This window comes from Merops nubicus, unplaced genomic scaffold (genome assembly GCF_000691845.1).
Source record: "Merops nubicus isolate BGI_N331 unplaced genomic scaffold, ASM69184v1 scaffold59, whole genome shotgun sequence".
In the NCBI taxonomy this organism is placed as follows: Eukaryota; Metazoa; Chordata; class Aves; order Coraciiformes; family Meropidae; genus Merops; species Merops nubicus.
The window spans coordinates 52,515-70,564 of record NW_008628769.1 but is presented as its reverse complement, the minus strand read 5'-3'; the positions used below and the strand labels follow the sequence as shown (position 1 = coordinate 70,564).

At 48.5% G+C, this 18,050-nt stretch overlaps 2 protein-coding genes across 2 annotated transcripts in view; one reads left to right on the top strand and one right to left on the bottom strand.

Moving 5' to 3' along the window:
- Positions 1-32: 32 nt before the first annotated feature.
- On the top strand, positions 33-1,446 carry MRPL35 (mitochondrial ribosomal protein L35; the record flags this gene model as incomplete). Its single annotated transcript, XM_008946736.1, has 3 exons — positions 33-73; positions 919-1,063; positions 1,251-1,446. Coding segments are annotated over 3 exons (375 nt in total), but the record flags the coding sequence as incomplete, so codon positions are not given.
- An 11,312-nt stretch (positions 1,447-12,758) lies between these two features.
- Positions 12,759-18,050, bottom strand: part of REEP1 (receptor accessory protein 1) — a 32,275-nt gene continuing 26,983 nt past the window's right edge. The window contains exons 6-7 of the mRNA XM_008946735.1: positions 16,942-16,977; positions 12,759-12,908 (exon numbers count right to left, since the gene is read on the bottom strand). Coding sequence (XP_008944983.1) covers positions 12,895-12,908; positions 16,942-16,977 — 50 coding nt within the window. The 3' untranslated portion in view covers positions 12,759-12,894. The remainder of the gene's footprint in view (positions 12,909-16,941; positions 16,978-18,050) is intronic.

Here is an 18,050-nt window from a genome sequence, read left to right as displayed (position 1 = left end):
CGGCCGCGCTCTGGAAACCGCAGCTGCCCTGGGGGAAGGTGCCCGGCGGAGGCACCGCCTCCCTCCTCAGCAGGTACAGTCTGCGCCGTGCCTTCTCGCAGGAGAGCTGAAAAGGAGGTCTCTGTCACCATCCCTGGCTGAGAAGCTTCTTGGGCTCCTTTTTGCTGTCCCCAGCGGGTGTGAGTCTTAGCCCGAAGCCTCCCGCCTCTGTTGAGCGTCACGCTTGAAGCAGGGTGTAGAACAGAACATACTTTTGCAGGCACAGGCTTTACAAATGGCCTTGTTTTTATCGCACCGTTTCTCTTGCTGGTGTTTAATATTCTAAAGGTAATTTCTCAATGTCAGTACCAGCTGAATGTTTGCTCTTGAGTGTTTAACCCTTTTCAGTAGATGAAGAAAGCTATTCTGTGTGGAAACCCAAACAACATGTGATAGGGTGAGAGGAAATGGGCTTAAATTGTGCCAGGGGAGGTTTAGATTGGATATTAGGAAGAAATTTTTGCCAGAAGGAGTGGTGAGGCACTGGAACAGGTTGCCCAGGGAGTTGGTGGAGTCCCCATCCCTGGAGGGGTTCAACAAAGATGTAGGTGTGGCACTTCAGGACATGGTTTAATGATCATAGTAGTGTTGGGGTGATGGTTGGACTTGATGATCTTAGAGGGCTTTTACAACCTTAAAATTCTATGATTCCATGAATAATAATTTGAGATGAATTTTGGCTGGAGCTCAGCGTGCGATCAGTGTTTGTGCACGCACACTTGTGGTGTGCTGTAAGGCTAGGTGAGCTCCTCTTAACTTTCAGACAAGCTACAGCAGCTTCTGATCCCTTTTTACATGAAAAAGCCAGTGATTACTTCTAGAAAAAGATGTTTCACTCCTGTTTATTTTTTTTCTCCCCCTTTTGGGTGTGGGTTTTAGTGTCACACCTCTACTTCCAAGCATACTTCAGCAGCCTGCGAGGGCTCTGACTTACTGGAGCTTACAGAAGGGGAAGAGGAAAACTGTGAAGGCTGTTGTTGAGAGGTTCCTCCGGCTGCACAATGGGCTTTGGGTCAGGAGAAAGGTAATAAGACATTTTTGGCAGTATAACCACACTCTTTACAGTCAAGGGGCTAATTGTTTTCCTTCTGTTAGAGGGCAGTGGCTACCATGGGGGTTAAAGCTCTGTAGAGACTCCAGTTCTCCTGAAAGTGGGAAATATTTTTGCTGTAGCAACCCACTTAAAAGCCCTCTGTATTTTCTCCTGACAGGCTGGTTATAAGAAGAAGCTGTGGAAGAAGTCAGCTTCCCAGAGGAAGCGTTTGAGAGAGCTGGTGCTCTGCAACAGGACGCAGTGTAAGCTCCTTGATAAAATGACCACTTCTTTCTGGAAGAGAAGGAACTGGTATGTTGATGATCCCTACCAGAAGTACCACGACCGCACAAATCTTCGTGTGTAAAAATCTTGGCTCCATTTTTGCATCTCTCTAGGAAAGAAGTGGGGGTACATATGGTATGGTCTTGATTTTACACAAAGATGTAATGCCTGTAACCTTTCCAAATAAACCTATGCACATCATCTGATCAGAATCATGGCTATCAATGCCCAAAATAAAGGGATACTCCAGATTATTTTGAGTTGCAATTTGTATTTTGTTGAGTAAAGGTCAAGCTGGTCACCTACATGTTCTGGTGTCTTGGCTTCCTGCAACTGTGTGTAACAGTCTAAACGTCACTAAAAGTGAAAAATTCCACATATTTAATCTTAAAATTTTTTAAAGGGCAGGCTTTAAACAGCCCCAGGATATATTTTGCAGAAAGGGAGGTGGAGTCCACTTCAGTGTTGTTGCCTGTCATGGTACCAAATAAACTGTGGCCACGTCTCCATACTAGAGAGAACATTAAAAAAAACACACCACCACATCACCAGTATTTCCTAGCTACACACAGGTTTTATAACTGATCTTAAAAGGTGTTAGCCACCCAGTTTCATTACAGGGTTCACACTCTGTGTCCTGTGTTGGCTTTGAGCAGTAGAATATATTCTTTGGGTCCCACACTACATTCTCAAGAAGTAAGTCTTGAGTATTTTCTTGTTTATTCTTTTTTTAAGCCTGATTGTACCTCACACTGCAGATCTCCAACCACATGAATCCATGGAACAAACCCAAGGGTTTGTTAGAGGGTCCTTTTCCATGTTACAGTCCAACTAGTCTCTGATTTTGCTACGGGCTAGACTGGAGATGCTCTCCAAAGAGCTGATACTCCAGCAAGTCTGTGAAAAGCAGTAGCTTCAACAGGCTCATTAATAATTAACCCATTATTGAGCAGACAGTCCCTGGCAGTCAGCTCCAGAGCCAGGTGGGTAGCAAGAGAAGGTCTGCTGCACGAGGCTGTAGTGTTTCAATGAATCCACCAGGAACTCGGAGTGTTCAGTAGCTGTATTTTTTTTCCAGTTCATAATACAGAAAGAAGTTCTGAAGGACATGCAGCACTTAGTGAATACATCTATATACAGTCAGCCAGAATTCAGATAAAAATAATACAGCCATCAAAGTAATTATTCTGGCCTGCCAGATACATTGAACAGACTGAAGATGTTTTCTTTTTTTCTTTAAAAAAAAAAAAGAAAATGTTAAGACTTTATTGAAGATGTGTATGGAGCAGTGTAACAGAACCAGCAGCACCTCAGCCTTTGGGATGCTGTTGTCAGGGCCGTGGCTGTGAGGTGTCCAGTGTCCATCCCATCAGGGGTCTGCGCCACCGACGGCAGGAGGAGACCACAGAGTGCACAGGTACCTTCCTTACAGAGTTTGGCTAGAGGCAGGTCCCAGCGTGGTGTTCTCCTGTTCCAGATGTGGGGCTAGACACAGAAAAGGTGCCCGAAAGAAGCGGCAGAAGGGAGACAGTGATCAGTGAGTGCTCAGTCACAAGTATGGGGGGTCACCGCTACAGGGGAACGCTTGGGAGGGCAGGCAGAGGCAGCAGGTTGTTTACACCAGGCTGGGGAGCATCATACCTCAGAGTAGCTCCCAGTCATCAGGAGTCACCAGCCCCACTGTCCTGCACTGGGTTTGCTCTCACAGCACTGAGATGAGCATGGGATTGGTGCCAAGGTGACGGCATACACACGGGTCTGGCTTTTCTGTGTTTGCTGGGGGCCCGGCTCTGTGTTTGCTGGGCTCCTGGTTCAGCGGGTGGTGGGGTCTGGCACTGTGCTGACACTGGCCCCTGCCACAAGGGAGAAGGCACCGAGGCCTGCACTGAGCTGCTCTAAGCTTTTTCTCCTTATAATTGAGGTGAATTTGTGGTAAGCAGGTGAGCTAATTCACAGGCCCATGTACCACGGACCAGAGAGGTTGTGGAATCTCCTCTGGAGAGATTCCAAACCCACCTGGACAGGATCCCGGGCAACCTGCTCTGGGTGACCCTGCTGGAGCAGGGAGGTTGGAAGAGATGAACTCCAGAGGTCCCCTCTGAGCCCTAACATCCTGTGATCTTCAGCTGCAACTCCCTTCCCCTCAGCCTCAATTTTACTTGCTCAAAATAAGGCAAGGTTCAGTAGAGCCTCGTGCTGGGTAGAGGCTTTCTGGGGCTGACCTCTTCCTTTCAGGGTAACACTCTCCAGGCCACCTCTGAGAAATCAGGAGGTGCCTGCCCTACAGGACTGCTGCCTGAAAGGCTCCAAAAATCATGTTTTTCTTACTTAAGCCAGATCCACTGCTATTTTAAACCATCAGCTGAAAAACTCCTTTCTTTTGGGAGGGGCGATCTGCACCCGCAGAGCCCAAGCTGGAAGGAAGGCAGCTGAAAGTTGCTCCCCTTCCAGACAAGCCTCAGAAGCCACCACCCGCAGGCGTCCTCCGCAAAGCCCTGCTCGCTCAGCGTTGCCAGGAGGGGTCAGCACCAGCGCAGCGCGCCCGGGCGCCGAATCCGCTCGGCCCTCGGCAGAGGCTCGAGAGAAACGCTGCAACAGCGGAATTCAGGTCTGCTGTGTGGTCCGAAGGAACTCAAACGGCCAAAGAGTGAAAAGCCAGACTCGGGGCAACGCCTACAAACAACCTGCGCGGGGAAGCCGAGGCACTGAAAGCCAGTGACTGCTCTGCCCTGGACACAGAACTCTGCAGCACGAGGTGGCCACGGTTAGGCACTCCCAGTTCTTGTCCATCTCCACACAAATCTACAGCTCAGCTGATAAATTAATACATTTTTGCCAGAGATAGGAAAAGGTTTATTTTTCTCATTTATACAGTGAATGTTTGGAGAGATATAAGGCAACTCCCTCGTCAGCAATTCACCTCAGCACTTAAAGGCTAAAGTCACGTTGACAGTCAAACAGCAGATCAGACGCACGTTTAATAATTTTAGTGAGAATCAATGTTAATACAGCATGTCTGAGGACAGAATTTGTCAGATGTTATGTAGCTCTATGTTGCTGGGCGATTTTGGCATAACTGAGTGCAAATTTGTCAGCTTTTTACCTTATAGCAGCCCATTGCATCACAGGGGAACACAGCTTGCTTGCAACAGGAGTTTATTTTCTGCTAACACTGCAGGCAGTTTTTCTATTTCTTTTAATGTCTGCCAAAAGAAATCAAATAAACTCTAAGCTGCTTAAAAATAAACCACATGAGCTCAGCTCCTCCAAGCTTTTGCTGAGCATATTCCCAAGGACTGACTCTTCTGTGAATGCTATTCAGACAGGTTGGTTGGTTTTTCCAATTTACTTTCCAAAGACATTTCTTTCCTTCTTACCCATTGCAAAATAGGATTGAATTAGCACATGTAAAGGAAATAAAATACTGAGATAATGAGGCCAAATATTGTGGCAGCCACAGGAACTACGTGCTTGCTTTTTCCACTTCCTAGCCAGGTCAGATCAACATTTGTGCGTGCGTGTAACTGCTTTCTCTGCTCCCCACACTGGTAGGGAGCTCTGGGGGACACCTCAGGGATCCATTGGACAGGACAGCTGGGATATCGACCCGTGCCTGGCACAGAAGAGGTTTCAAAGGCCACTCAGATCTATCTCTGAGCCCGATACACTCCAGCAGGCTGCTGGCATCCTGGACTGCTGCACCTGAACTAGACTAAGAGCCGGGCACTGATCCATTGGCGATGGCACGTTCCACGTAACGCTACATCTTCTTCTAGTCTATGTGACAGGTCCAAGAGCAAACACAAAGGGCCACAGGGTTAACTTAGGTGTGAAACTCACATGCTCAACACTCACAAGAGACACCAACTTGAAGCACAAATACACAATCCCTACCACGTCTTCCTCTTCTTTTATATTTCTCATTTATATATGGATACAGAAACACCACCCCGCCCGGTTCTTGTGGTTCTAACCAAACTCCACGCTACAGAAACTCCAGGTTTCAAAAAGCAGCTCAGACCCAGCGCCCTGCTCTGCTCGTGCAAGTAAAACAGCAGCACCTCACCAGGAAAGCAGAGCACTGGGACTGACACTGTCACGGGTGGGGGGAGAAGCTGCGTTTGCCCCTGGGAGTGCGTCACTGAAGCGATTCTAACTTCTGTTGCTGCAGCCAGCACAAGCCAGGCTTGCTCACACGGCAGGAGAACACTCGCCACAAGAGACACCATCTAGTTCTAGCCACCATCATTTTCCACACAATACTCTCCTGGCTCAGGCTGATGAAAATTAAGACTCCACCTTCATTACATCGTTGAAACCATTTGTTTTCTCTTGCATGTCTCTTCCTTGTCCTCTGTAAGTGGTTCTGTCTCTATGGTGTTTAGCACAATGATTTTCTCAGAACACGGGATTTAGTTGCAGAGAGCTGCAGCTCAGCTTTCACTAATGAGACGGGGACATTTTGTACAGTCAAAGCGCTTTGACATCGGTTACATTGTTCACAGTCTTGAGGAGGAAGGGAGGAAAGAGAGATCCATGGCTTCCGCAAATCCACGTCAATAACGATAAAGCCATAAATAAATACACTGTCAATGTATCACCATGAGTAACTGATTCCTTTTGTCCCCGCTGTGGATTCGCAGAGCTAGAGCCGTGCAGCCCCAGCCGGGAGTGGTGAGTGCACAGCCCCACAGGGCCTCTGCACACGAAGCGAGGGCGCTGAGCCCACGGGTGTCTGCCAGCCTGTCCCACCCACGCCACCAGGAACGCCACACGGCACGTGTGTGACAGGGGGAGACCGGGAGAGGAGAGAGAAAGGCCATGTCTGCAACGCTGTACATCAAAGCACATCCATCCCACTGCTGTTCCCTACGTTATGAACAAGGAGCTCTTTAAGGCAGAAGAGAGACATTCTGTGGATCTTGGTGCTATTGGCTCATTGCACTCACATTGTTTCAGTGGCAGAGGACGAGGTACTTTTCTTCCTGAAGCGAGGTCTAAGGGTCCTAGGCGGTGCCTGCAGAAAAACAAGAGAAAACTGCAGTGGCATGACAGGAACTGTTTTTTCTCTCCTTAGAACTCACCCATTTTTTGTGGCACCTCTGTGGCCATGATCCCGTTCCAGGCATGACGTAATGAAGAAGCAGATCCTGGCCCTGAAGATTGTTAATGAATGACCAGCTGAGGACTAACCCCTTCAAGAAACCTCTTGTAGTCCTCTACCCAGGTTACACCACCACCTTCCCTCTGGCTCTTGGTTAGAGGTGTGGCTGAAGATTGCCAGTCACATAACAATCGAAGGATCCAGGGCAAATTAGTGCCATTTACAGCAGCTTGGGTATCAAGAAAGCAAACTGGTGGCAGAAAGCCAGCTCTGGTGTCTCCAGGCCCATCCTGGCACTGTCCAGCCCAGCCCCTCTGAGGGCACAGCTCACTGAGCCACCACAAAGCCGAAGGGGTCCCCAAGGCCAAACACCCTGTGCCTGTGATCCTCACAGGGCAGAACTCCTCCAAAAGCTCAGCCGCTCGCCTGGGAGCCGGGCCAGGCACAATCCGCTGAAATCGGTTGAGAAGCCAACTACTGCAATTCTGCCTTGCAGCAGCTGATGCAGAGAGCTTTAAAAAGAGCCCTGAAAGCTCAGGAGCAGCCAGACCAACTCCATCAAATTGGTTTACTGTGATTAACTCTGTTCTCCAGACTAAGACAGAAATTAGTTAGACTAGGAAATGAAAAACCAGCCAACCAACCCCCTAATGTGCAGCGCACACTCCTCTCAGCAGGGCTCTGGCATGGCACTGTGTCTTGTGAGCCTCACAGAAACGGTTCCTAAATGTTGTGAAGGAGCACAAATTCTCAGTGTGGGGGCCTGTCATGGCACCACGTAACACTGCACAGCCTGGGAAACTCTTCTGCTCCATTTACCTACATATCCAAAGCCTTGTTTTCTTTAACAGCACCAACCTATTTACCTGCAAGGCTCTGACAGGGTCTTACCATGTGTAAGTGAGGACTATGTAATTTCTATGTTATAGGACTTTCAAACCCAAGTAGTTTCTCGTGGAGATGGGATTAATCCAACACCTCACCCCATCTTCCACTCCTGAAATGCCAGGTCCCCACAGTGAGTCCCAAAAGTACAACAGAACTGGATGGGGCAACTGCACCCAGAAAGGCAGAGCTGGGCAAGAACAGCTGAGGAATAAAAGCTGCTGTGCACGGCCCTCGGGGATCCAGCACCACACCAGACTCCCCAGCTGCTGGCTCAGAGTCAAGGGCTCTAAACCAGGAGCCCCGGGACACAGCTGGACAACTAGAGCAGGGTCTCCTGCAGCTTGGGAGAAGGCTGCTCTGTGGGAAGCCAGATGGCTCTTAAAGCAAAGCAGCCACTAACTGCACAGCAAAGACTCTTAAACCAGGAATGAACAGCTCATCCTCCTTTGGGAGGGCACCACACAGCCCTGAGAGCAGCTAGAGAGGCTGCATCTTTCAGTGGTAAGAACACATAAACCCAGCTTTTGGAGAGAACTCCCAGAGGTGAGACAATCCCCCAGAAGGACATCCTGCTAACCAAACCACACCACTCCTGCCCCCTCATACTGAGCCAAGGGGAGAGTGGAACAAACCCTGCTCCCCATGGTGGACAACTCCCAGCTTGGACCTGACCACTGGCTGTGGCTCTGTCCCCCCTGCCCAGATCTGAAAGGAGTCTTTCCCTGTAACATCTCCCATGGAGGTTTTATTTCCTCCACAGGAAATAAACAAATGTTGCTAAAACTGCTTTTGGCAAACCATGGTATGAGATCTGTATCTCGAGTTCTTCTGTTTCCATGAAGCATCTCAAAGCACACTTGTTAATACAGTGCCTGATTCAAAAACCTATTCAAGTTGGGAAGGAAGAACTGCTGATGGTTTGGGTAGGGTTTGGCTAGGTGTGAACTCAGGTGAGAGGGACTGGGCTCCAAACCAGGTGTGCTCTGGCTGTGCGTGCTGGCCTCTCATGGTAACTATTGTGCCTTGGCAATGAGGATATGTTCTTCTCTAGAGATATGAAAAATCAACTAGTGGTTGATATCCAGATCTTATCACTCAACTATCTCCATGTTAGCAGGTGGCTTCGCTCTAGGTCCAAGTTCTGCAGTTCAGATGCAACTCTTAAGCCCTCTCTAACTATGATCTCCACAGGCACTAATCCAGACTTCTTTCATGAAATCTGCACATGCAGAAAAGTGAGCAAACCCCTAACAAGACCCACCCATGAAAAACCAGGAATGCGTTGCTTGGACACAGTGTTTCTAGACCAAAGAGAGATGTTCATTCAGCTGGAATGCCACAGAAAGAGGAGCCTTGACAATATGGAAGTACCTCAAGGGGTTGATCCTTCTTTTTGGGCCTTTTGCTCATGGATGCACAGTCCAATGAATCGTTCTCTTCATCATCTGAGAACACAGAGTCTTTTGTTTCATAATTTGCTGCAGGTGGCTTTTCATACTTATTGTCCACACCTTTTTAACATGGCCATTTACAGTCTAAACGTGAAGACAAAGGATGAGGAAATCAGTGATGGTTTGATTCACTCTGCCAAATGCCACATCACTGCAAAGCCATGCATCTTCCAGGGATTAATAGACAGAAGGTTCACACATCACACTCTAGTGATAGCAGCTGTGGGGTTAGACACCAAAAGGCTCTTGTTTATGAAGCCATTCTAAGCTTTATTTGTATTATTCTACATGGAATTGAGACTACATTCACAGTCTCTGATATTCTAGAGATTGGCTCTTGAAAGAGATTTTTTTTTGTTTGGCTCAGGGATAAATAAAACACTTGATTTCTTGAATCACTAAGTCCATCCACAGTTCCTGCATCTACTGCTTCCAGGAGTGTCCTCTAGAAGACACTAAATGAGTCCCTGGGGAGAGCTGCCTGGGATGCAGAAACATGAAGCACATCAGCACTAACGGACGTGAAGCTGAAGTAAATCTTACAGAGCACTAACTCCACTGATGCATCTGGAGGCAGCTTTTGCCCCATGACTACAGACCACTAACGCCTCCTTGGTGGTTCTTAACCTTATAACTTATGTTCTTTGTGGGACAGGTCACACTGCACAACCCAATCCATTTGCTGCCTTGAATGCAGACAGTGGAGCAGGATGGCATTGCCGACAGACAGTGCAGAGCAAGGGGCACAGAAACGGACACCCAGCGTGACCCAGCTCCCTGCAGATCTCCACAGTCTGGGAGCAGCAGGGCTGGGGCATGCCCTGCTTAACTGACAGCCAGGCTTCTTTCATTCTGAAACACATAGGGAGTGGAAATGTTTGCTGTTCAGATGGCATCAATCACAATTATGGACTCTGTATTTAGACTGTTGTATGAAATACACAGAAATAATGCTCTGTGCTTCTTGTCTCAGCCTGACTGTAAGACTCTGGCTGAACCAAAGACTAAAACCAAAGAGGACTCTTGAAGATCTAATAATTATTGATCTATTTAGATTTGTAAAGCACAAAAGAACTGAATTCTCCAACAGCTCTTTCAGATGAGTAGCAGAGAGACATAGGAGAAACGGTTTGGCTACAGCAACACCACAAGTGATGAGCAGGTCACTGGGGCTGTCTCCAGTGCCAAATTCCAGCCAGCAGCCAACTGCTCTCAGCCCCCGTGCTCAGCCCTCAGGGTGCAGCTGCTGCTGGACAGAACGGAGCACACCAACCCCTGGCCACTGACCCCCTGGTGTTACCCCTTCGGCAGCCTTGGCACGGGCAGGCTGCAGGACAGCGCCGCAGGGTCCCAGGAGGAGCTGGAAGTTGACACTTCCCCAGCTGTACTGAAAATGCTGATGGTCACACTGCATCGAGTGCTGGGACAACGCTGAACGAGGGAGGGGCTTGCCTAGATATGGCTGCAGTGCAAAGACTACACTGTGGGGAGAATTAAACGTTCTCCAGGCCACATGGCAAAACAGTACAGGGACATTTTATTTTAATTACCATTTCGTCTTTCTACTTGTGAAGTGAGCTACCCAGGAGGAGCCTAGCTTAGGCCATCTTGGATGAGGAAGCTGGTCCTTGGCATCTCTTTAAACCAACAAAAACTGGAGTCAAGTTTGTTTTAAATGTTGTTTGTTCAGCAAAGCCTGAACCAAGCATGCCCAAATCTGCAGCCTGGAGGCCAAGTACTGCCCCCAACAACAATTTACGTGACTGCTCCTAGCTCTCCTCTTCCCCAGAGGTCCCTCAGATGTGGACCACAGGCTGGCCTTAGGCACTTCGTTTCCAGACAGTAAAAGTGGGTCAGGACTTCTCTCAGCTTCCTCACTGACGCTTGCACAGTGGCCCAACAACACACCTCCAGCCCTGTGCTGCTGGGAGGAGGCAAAGGCTTTCCTCAGGGAAAAGGGGACTTCGAATGGGTCAGGATGGAGAGGTGCTGGAGAACCAGACTTAGAGCGTTCCATGTTTTCCCAGCATACACTGCTCTCCCCACCATTCTTCTCTCTCTCCAGCTGGGTGCTGGGCCACCCACACAGCCTCCTGCAGGCTCTGCTCTCCCATCAACCTCAGGGTCACACCCACGTCCTGGAGCTGCCTCCACAAAAGGAGAGCTTGGCCTCCAAGCTGGCACATACTGCTTTGACCCCCACAGCAGGGAGGACTTTAAAGCCCACTGGAAGTTGGGATGACGCCCTCTCCTCCCCTGCTCCATCTCATTGTGAACAAGGCACTGAAAACCATCCAAACAGGAATCAGTTTTGCTTCAGCCTCACTGAACTGGAAAAGTGAAGAGGCAGGTCTGTCCCAGGCCATTCCACTACACTTCTGACCACTGATGAGAGAAGATCTTGAATACACAGGGCCCTTCCTTTAAGACTTGGAGCAAGAATGGAGGATTCCCTGCCCATCCTGCCTCTGGGGGGACATCTGTATTGTAGGCAATCCCAACCTCACGTTGATCTGGGGTGCCACACTTTGTCTTGCATTTGTGGGAGCATTACATGGTGGTGGGATTGGAGGCAACTCATCTCCAAAGGGTGGTTGCTGCGTAAGCACCAACTCTGAAGCTGCTTTTTTATTGTGAACAGGGTGATGACAGGATAAAAAACTAATTTTCCTACACCAAAAGTGAGTCCTTTGCAGAAAAAATGTAAAGCAGGGGATTAACCAGAATAATAAGCATACATGTGAGGAATTAGTGAGAAAGGAGATGGAGGCTTAAAATTAATGGATGGGTTCTGGGACACCAAGGTTTGTTTCTGGAGAAGGGGAAGACTGAGGAGCAGAACATGTTGTCAGGGCTGGCACATGCTTCTCGAAGATGGTACATGGCCTCAGGTGACCTCCTGTGTGTTTGCAGGAGTAAGCTTTAGGATGTGAAACTGTGCGGCCTCAGGTCCCTATCAGATGTCCCCAGAGTGGCAGAGCCAGCAGTTTGTGCTGCTCCAGGGAAGCAGCTGACAGCCCCAGAGACCATGTCATAGCCAGGAGGTGGCTGTGTAAAAACATGGACCTTTCCCCTGGCCCTCCCTTCTTTGGGTGACTCTGATTCCCCGTCTCAGAGCGGGCTGTGTTTTGGGTGTCTCCACCTCTTTCATTTATGGCTCCACACCTTTGTGTGGAGGGGCAGAACTGCTGCAGAGATGGGAAATCCACTGCTGTGCCAGGGGAAAAAGGGGAAAAGGTTGTTTACAGGGGAAAAGCTGTTCCTGCCTCTTGCAGATGTCTTTTTGGTCCCCAGACCAGATTACACTCCTCTCTTCACGAGGCCAAACAGAATCTGCCTGTGAACAGTTTAAGGAAAGGGATCCCTTAATTCCAGTTCCTATCATCCTGTCCTAATTCCTTCAAAGGGAACCGACACAACCAACACGTTGTGTGGGAAGCCCTGAAGCTGGGCATGTTCCAAGTTAAAGTAGACAGGGTTGGGATCTAAGCCATTAAATGCACCCCAGGGAACCACCCAGCCCAGACGAGGGGACGTAGGGCCAGACTGCCATCATCTTTAATCTCTGTGATTCTACATGAGCTAAAAAAATCTCACCTGCAAAACTCTTTCTACAGCACAAAAAGGATTTGGTAGCAGGCTGGTTTTTTCAACAATCGCTTTGATTCAAGCTCTGGTCTGTGCTGCTGTGGAAATCTGAACTATGTCCCGTGGATTTTCATGAGTACAAGAGAGGTCAGGACCTGGCCCACTGTAACTACAGGTGAGCAAATGATTTTCATCTAGATCTTCCTTAATTTGGACACTTAAATATAGTTACAGTGGGAATCAGGCTCCCCAATTCCTTTGAGAGAAGCTGGACCCTCCCTTATTTTGCTGGGCACAATACTTCTTCCCCTCATCACAGTAATTCCTTGGGAGCAACGGGGAAAACCACAGTCACAGACCACACAAGCCAGGACAAGGTGTTGTATTACTGTAATGGAAGCTAAAGTCAAGCCAAAGCTAAGCCTTTCCAGGGGATAATTCTTATCAGGAGGTTTGCACACAGCTTAATAAGAGCAAGAGAACAGATATTTGTTATACGATGGTGATCAGCTTCTTTTCCCTGCAACAAAGATAAATTTGCCATCATTTCCAAAAGACATTGACCCGAGTCATGTACCTCCCCAACAGTTTTCATCACCAAACCAAGAAGTCAGGAGCAGCCAACTCCACCAGCACACTTAGCCCAGGAGCCACAAAACAGAGGCAGCCATCCTTTCCAAAGCTGAAGTCAAATGCAACCAAGGCAAACAAGTCTAATCACATCAACAAAGGCATCCGTTAATGAAAACACATCCCACAAATGATTACGTTGTTAGGTGCTAGTCTATTCCAAACACCTCAGAAGAAAACTCATGCAATTTGTAACACTTACATCAGAGTCCCATAATATTTACATAGAGAAAAGGAAAGAATAAACTGTTAGGGGGAAGCATTTGGATGTGTAGGGGGAAGGAACATTGTTTCAGAGCACAGCAAACTTCGTCTTTGTTTTCATAATATCTGCGGCTCAACTGGAGTTTATTAAACAACAATTAATGTTTTAACCTTCTGTTGGTGAAATGCAAATGTACTTAAGGAACCCACTGATTTTCTGTGAAAATATTTCCTTCTCTGAAATAATCAAAATAAGTATGAAAGTATTTTTCAATAACCAGAGAAACTCCAAAGGTGCCATTCAGGGGTACCAGTGCAAAGTGATGCAAATCATCCCTGTGAAGATTTGATTCGACATTTAGTAAAGGGGAATTTTAGGGAACAAAACGCCTAGAGCAATGGAAAGGTGCTGTTTCTTTTTAAGTTCAATGAGAGAAAGATTAAAAAAAAATCCCCAGCACAAGAGCTGGAAGCAAAACTGGCTAAGAACAAAAAAAAATGAAACCACCTACCTCATTCAACTGAACTAGTTGAACAGATATATTGACATTTACAAAGTCAATTAGGTTTTTAAGAGTAGTTTTCACTGTAATAATCTCATGTGCACTTTGTAGCATACCACAAAGAGATTGGATGCATCTACTATATCATTAAGGTGATTAGTTTAAAACGCAGTTAAGTGATTGTCCCATTAAGGGCCTATACTGCTGATTGTGCGTGATCTGCCACCTTGTCTTCAGGGTGACAGCCACATCCAGGAGGAGATCCAGCATTTTATTGGGAAAACTCCAGGGGCTGGCTTTATGCTGCAACACCTTGTGGGGGGCTGACTGAAGGTGCTGGCTAGGCTGACTGTCAGCTGTTGCTGAGCTGTAGTTGCTAAGGCATCCGTCACTCAGCCAGTCACCGCTGTGGAGCACAGCCCTGGGGTGCACCCTCAGAACCCAGTCCTGTTCTTCACTAATGTCCTCACACATTTCCTACGTTGCCTAATCAGCATTTTAGTGTCAAATGCCCCCTCAAATACATGCAGACACAGCAGTTCTCCTTGTATACAGCTGGTAATTCAATACCTGCTAGACTATTTTCTGCAAGGATTAAAACTGTTTCTCCTTCTCAGCCATGCCACAGGTCTTCACAACACCACCTAAGGGATGTTAGTCAAGAGAATACCACCAAACATAGTATTTGTTACTTCTTAAATGCCAGTTCCAAGCAAGCTTGCTTAATATTGACCAGCGTTTAAGCATTTACCAGGCACTGCCAAAAGACAAACAGATATCCCTGGAGATTTTCACCCCGTCCTTCCTGAAGGGGAAAAATTGCTCTTATGTAATTGCCCCGTTGTTCCCTTTCCACAGGCTGCAAGCACAGAAGAGATAAATCAGAAATTTGTCTAAAGGCCTAGAAGGAGTTTTGCCAGCAAAGCCCTGCCACTGAACACGAGCAAGAGGAGCTGGCACAGAAGGTGTCAAGAAGACACAATGGAGTATATATAGTGGAACACACTCACATCTAGTGATGCTGCCCAGAGCAAAGGAGATGAATGTCCTCAGCTGCGTCAATGCTCCGTCATGTGCGGAGCGTGAGGCCAGCTGGAGTGAGCCCAGTGTGCAGGGAAGAGCTCTTCTCTGAGGCAAAGAGCTTCACTGGCAGAGGAGCCCACCACGGCTGACAGTGATGGATCTGCCCCTGGACAGGGCGAGCTTACGCTCCACTCAGCCTGCTTGGTGCATAAATGCACGTCCCCGTGGCCCCTGCAGGTCATACCCTCATGAAACCACCATGCTTTGGCCCAAACTGGTTTTATCTTGTCTGGTGGTTCTCTCAGGATACCACTGAGGGAGCAGGACAGGCAGACTTTTGCTCCTACCAGCCCGTGCTCTCCTAAGAGCCGTGGGGGGCTTCTGTGAGTCAGCCAGTGAGAGAAACAATTGAGTTTCACCTGCAAGGGCATGAAGGGAACTGCTCCTGCCAAAAGGCTGCATCGTGGCTCTCTAACAGCCTTCAACACTTCTGCTTGAGGTAAGGCTTGACTGTCTGCCCATTTAGAGTATAAACTCCTTGGAAAGGAGTACTGTTAATGATGGCACTCTGAAACTGGCAACACAAAAGTTTGCACCAAGGAAGAAAAGATGAGGGCCAAGAGTTCAGGACAACTCACTTCTTAGCTAGACCAACTCAGCCTCTTTCTTTCCCCTGCTTTTTGTGGTGCTGAAAAAATGTCTGTGCATTATGTAGTCAGCTCTCCAAGCTACCCAAGCTTACAAAGGAGCATTTTAAACGGCGGGCAAGTGCCTCAGAGTGCATTAATGCTTCCATTGCCTTGGTGACAGAGAAAGGGCAGCCTGCGGCGACAGAACGAACCCTCTATGAGATAGAGCCTCAGTGTGTCCCTGCTGACATGGGCTAAGGGACTGAATTACGTCGGGGAGGGGAGGAAATAGTAAGGCCAGCCAATCTGAAACACAGGGCACTCAATTTAAACCAGATCAACGTGACTTTGGGCCCAATTTGTACACATATTGGATTGATTACTGCTTTACCATCATTAAATGGCTTTCCTAAGCTTAATTCATGACTATTAAGCACTTAAGGATTCAGTGATTCTTTCTATAAGTAATACTTTGAAGTCAAATCCATAAAATTGGTTTCGCCTAAACTTAGAAGAGTGCTAATAAAACACACTGTGAATACAAGTGTTTCATGATTGCTTAAACAGATACCACCTTAAATGGGCTTCATTCTCCTGCACGGTGGCATACTCACCCCAAATGTGCTAGTGAACCGGAAAAGGACAACAGGGAGGGTGAGACACCAAACATAAGGGTTGGTTTGGGACCTATGCAGTGTGCAAGGAGACAGTGTCAGGCCAGGATCACCAGCCTGCAAGCACAGATGCAGCACAGGGCTGCATGGCACAGTGGGTGCCAGGCATGGGGAGGCTGTGGATGTCATCCTTCAGTCCCTCTGCTGCTGTCCCCAGGTGGATTGCAGTGTGCAAAACAAACAAAAAGCACATGAGATGAAGAGCAGAGGTATTATGAAGGTCTTTTCATCAACAAGAGACACTGCCAGGCTGGATTTCTTCTTTCTCCCTAGACAGCCCCATCCTCCGGCATGCCCAAATCAGAGGCCTCCTTCTTTCATCTGCCCCTGGCACAACTGCAGAAGTGACACAGCTCAGCTCTTAGCAACCAGACTCACTGGCACAGCACTGAAAGACCACCAGCAGCTAGACTGTTCACTACACTCTTGTTTGTAAACACAATGAACGCTGAGGACAGTGGGGACATTTGGCAGAAAAGGGCTCTAGCACTGACTGAGGCAGGAGAGTCTGTTCAGCCTTCTTTTGTCGTGTCAGGGTCTGCTACTGGGCTTTGCCATATACCCTGCTCATCCCAAACATGTGTCCGGAGAAACACGTGCCCGTGCTTAGGGAACAGAGCACCACAGGGCTGAGGGCGAGGGTGCCTGCCCTGCCTGTGTCCCCAGTGGTTTTTCACCGGTGCTGGGGGACGTGGGGCGGAGGAGTCACACTGGTGCAGCCAGGACAGCGGCACACCCTCCACATCAGAGAGGACGGGGGCTTTTCTCCAGAGACACCCCCAGGCCCGGGCCCTGCGGGTCAGTAAGGTGAGGAGCAGGGCAGCAGCTGCCCCAGCACACACACAGCTGCAGCCCGCTCGCAGACGGGGTGCAGGAGCTCCAGCACTCACCTCTGAGGAGTCGGCACACCGAGCAACACGTGCACGCTGGAAGAGGAGCCGAGCGTTAGGAACCCCCCAGGCAGAGCCACCACCCCCCACAAAACACTGGGCGACGTTTTGGGGAGGACTTCACGGCCCTCACGTGCGTTGAGGGAGGACAGTCTCTACCCACCAGCAGGGAGCACAGGCTCAGGAACGAGCCTCGCCCCAGGCTATGTGCCTAATGGGTGTTAAGGCTGGGATTCCAGACAGCTCCCTGGCTCCGTTCTCAGATCACTAAACAGAAATAACTCCTGACCAGAGGGGCCAGGCAGCGTGGGCAGGCGATGGGCAGCTCGGAGCAAGAGGCTGTGTGATACCAAACACAGCGTGCAGCCCTGGGGCCTGCACTGCCACGGGCCTGGCTTTGTGTCAGGACATGGAGACCTCCACAAGCACTGCTGCAGCCATTCACACAGGGTCTAAAGGAAAATTATCCACAGATCCCCGATCTTCCTAAATCAGGAACATGCTGAAGAATCCTGCAGGGACTATATTTTGCTGGATTTGCTGTAAGAATTAAAGCAACCAAGGGAATTGCTTTGCACCCTTCAGTGCCAATGCAGGTGACTCACAGCTGTTTATAAAAGCATAACTTTACAGTTTCATCTTGTGGACAGCCTGTGTTCCAGGAAACAGCCAAGAAATAATTTCTAGTTTGAGCCTTCCAATTTCACCCTCACAGCAGCATTAATGACTCCAGATAAAAAAAGCTTTTGAAGAAAAAAAAGGGTTGAGCTCTGTGTGACTTCTTTGGTTGTTATTATCTTGCAGTGTAGACACAGAGAGCTCTTCCATAGTTTCACAGTCATTTTAAAACAGTATAAACCAGTGCTTCTGCTGAAGGCAGATGTCCCACTCCCTCTCATGCTCTGGCCTCCACCTTCCCTGTCCTGCTGCTGATATCTGGGCTGCTGCTCTCTACTGGCTTGAGGATCTGACCCAGGTCAAAAGCAACCTGGAAACAAGGAACAGTATTTAACTTGAACCAGCTGACTGGGGTCAGCATATAAAAATAAGATTTAAACATATCCAAGGGAAAGGACAGTATAGGGCAGAAGCAAGTTGGGGCTCCCATT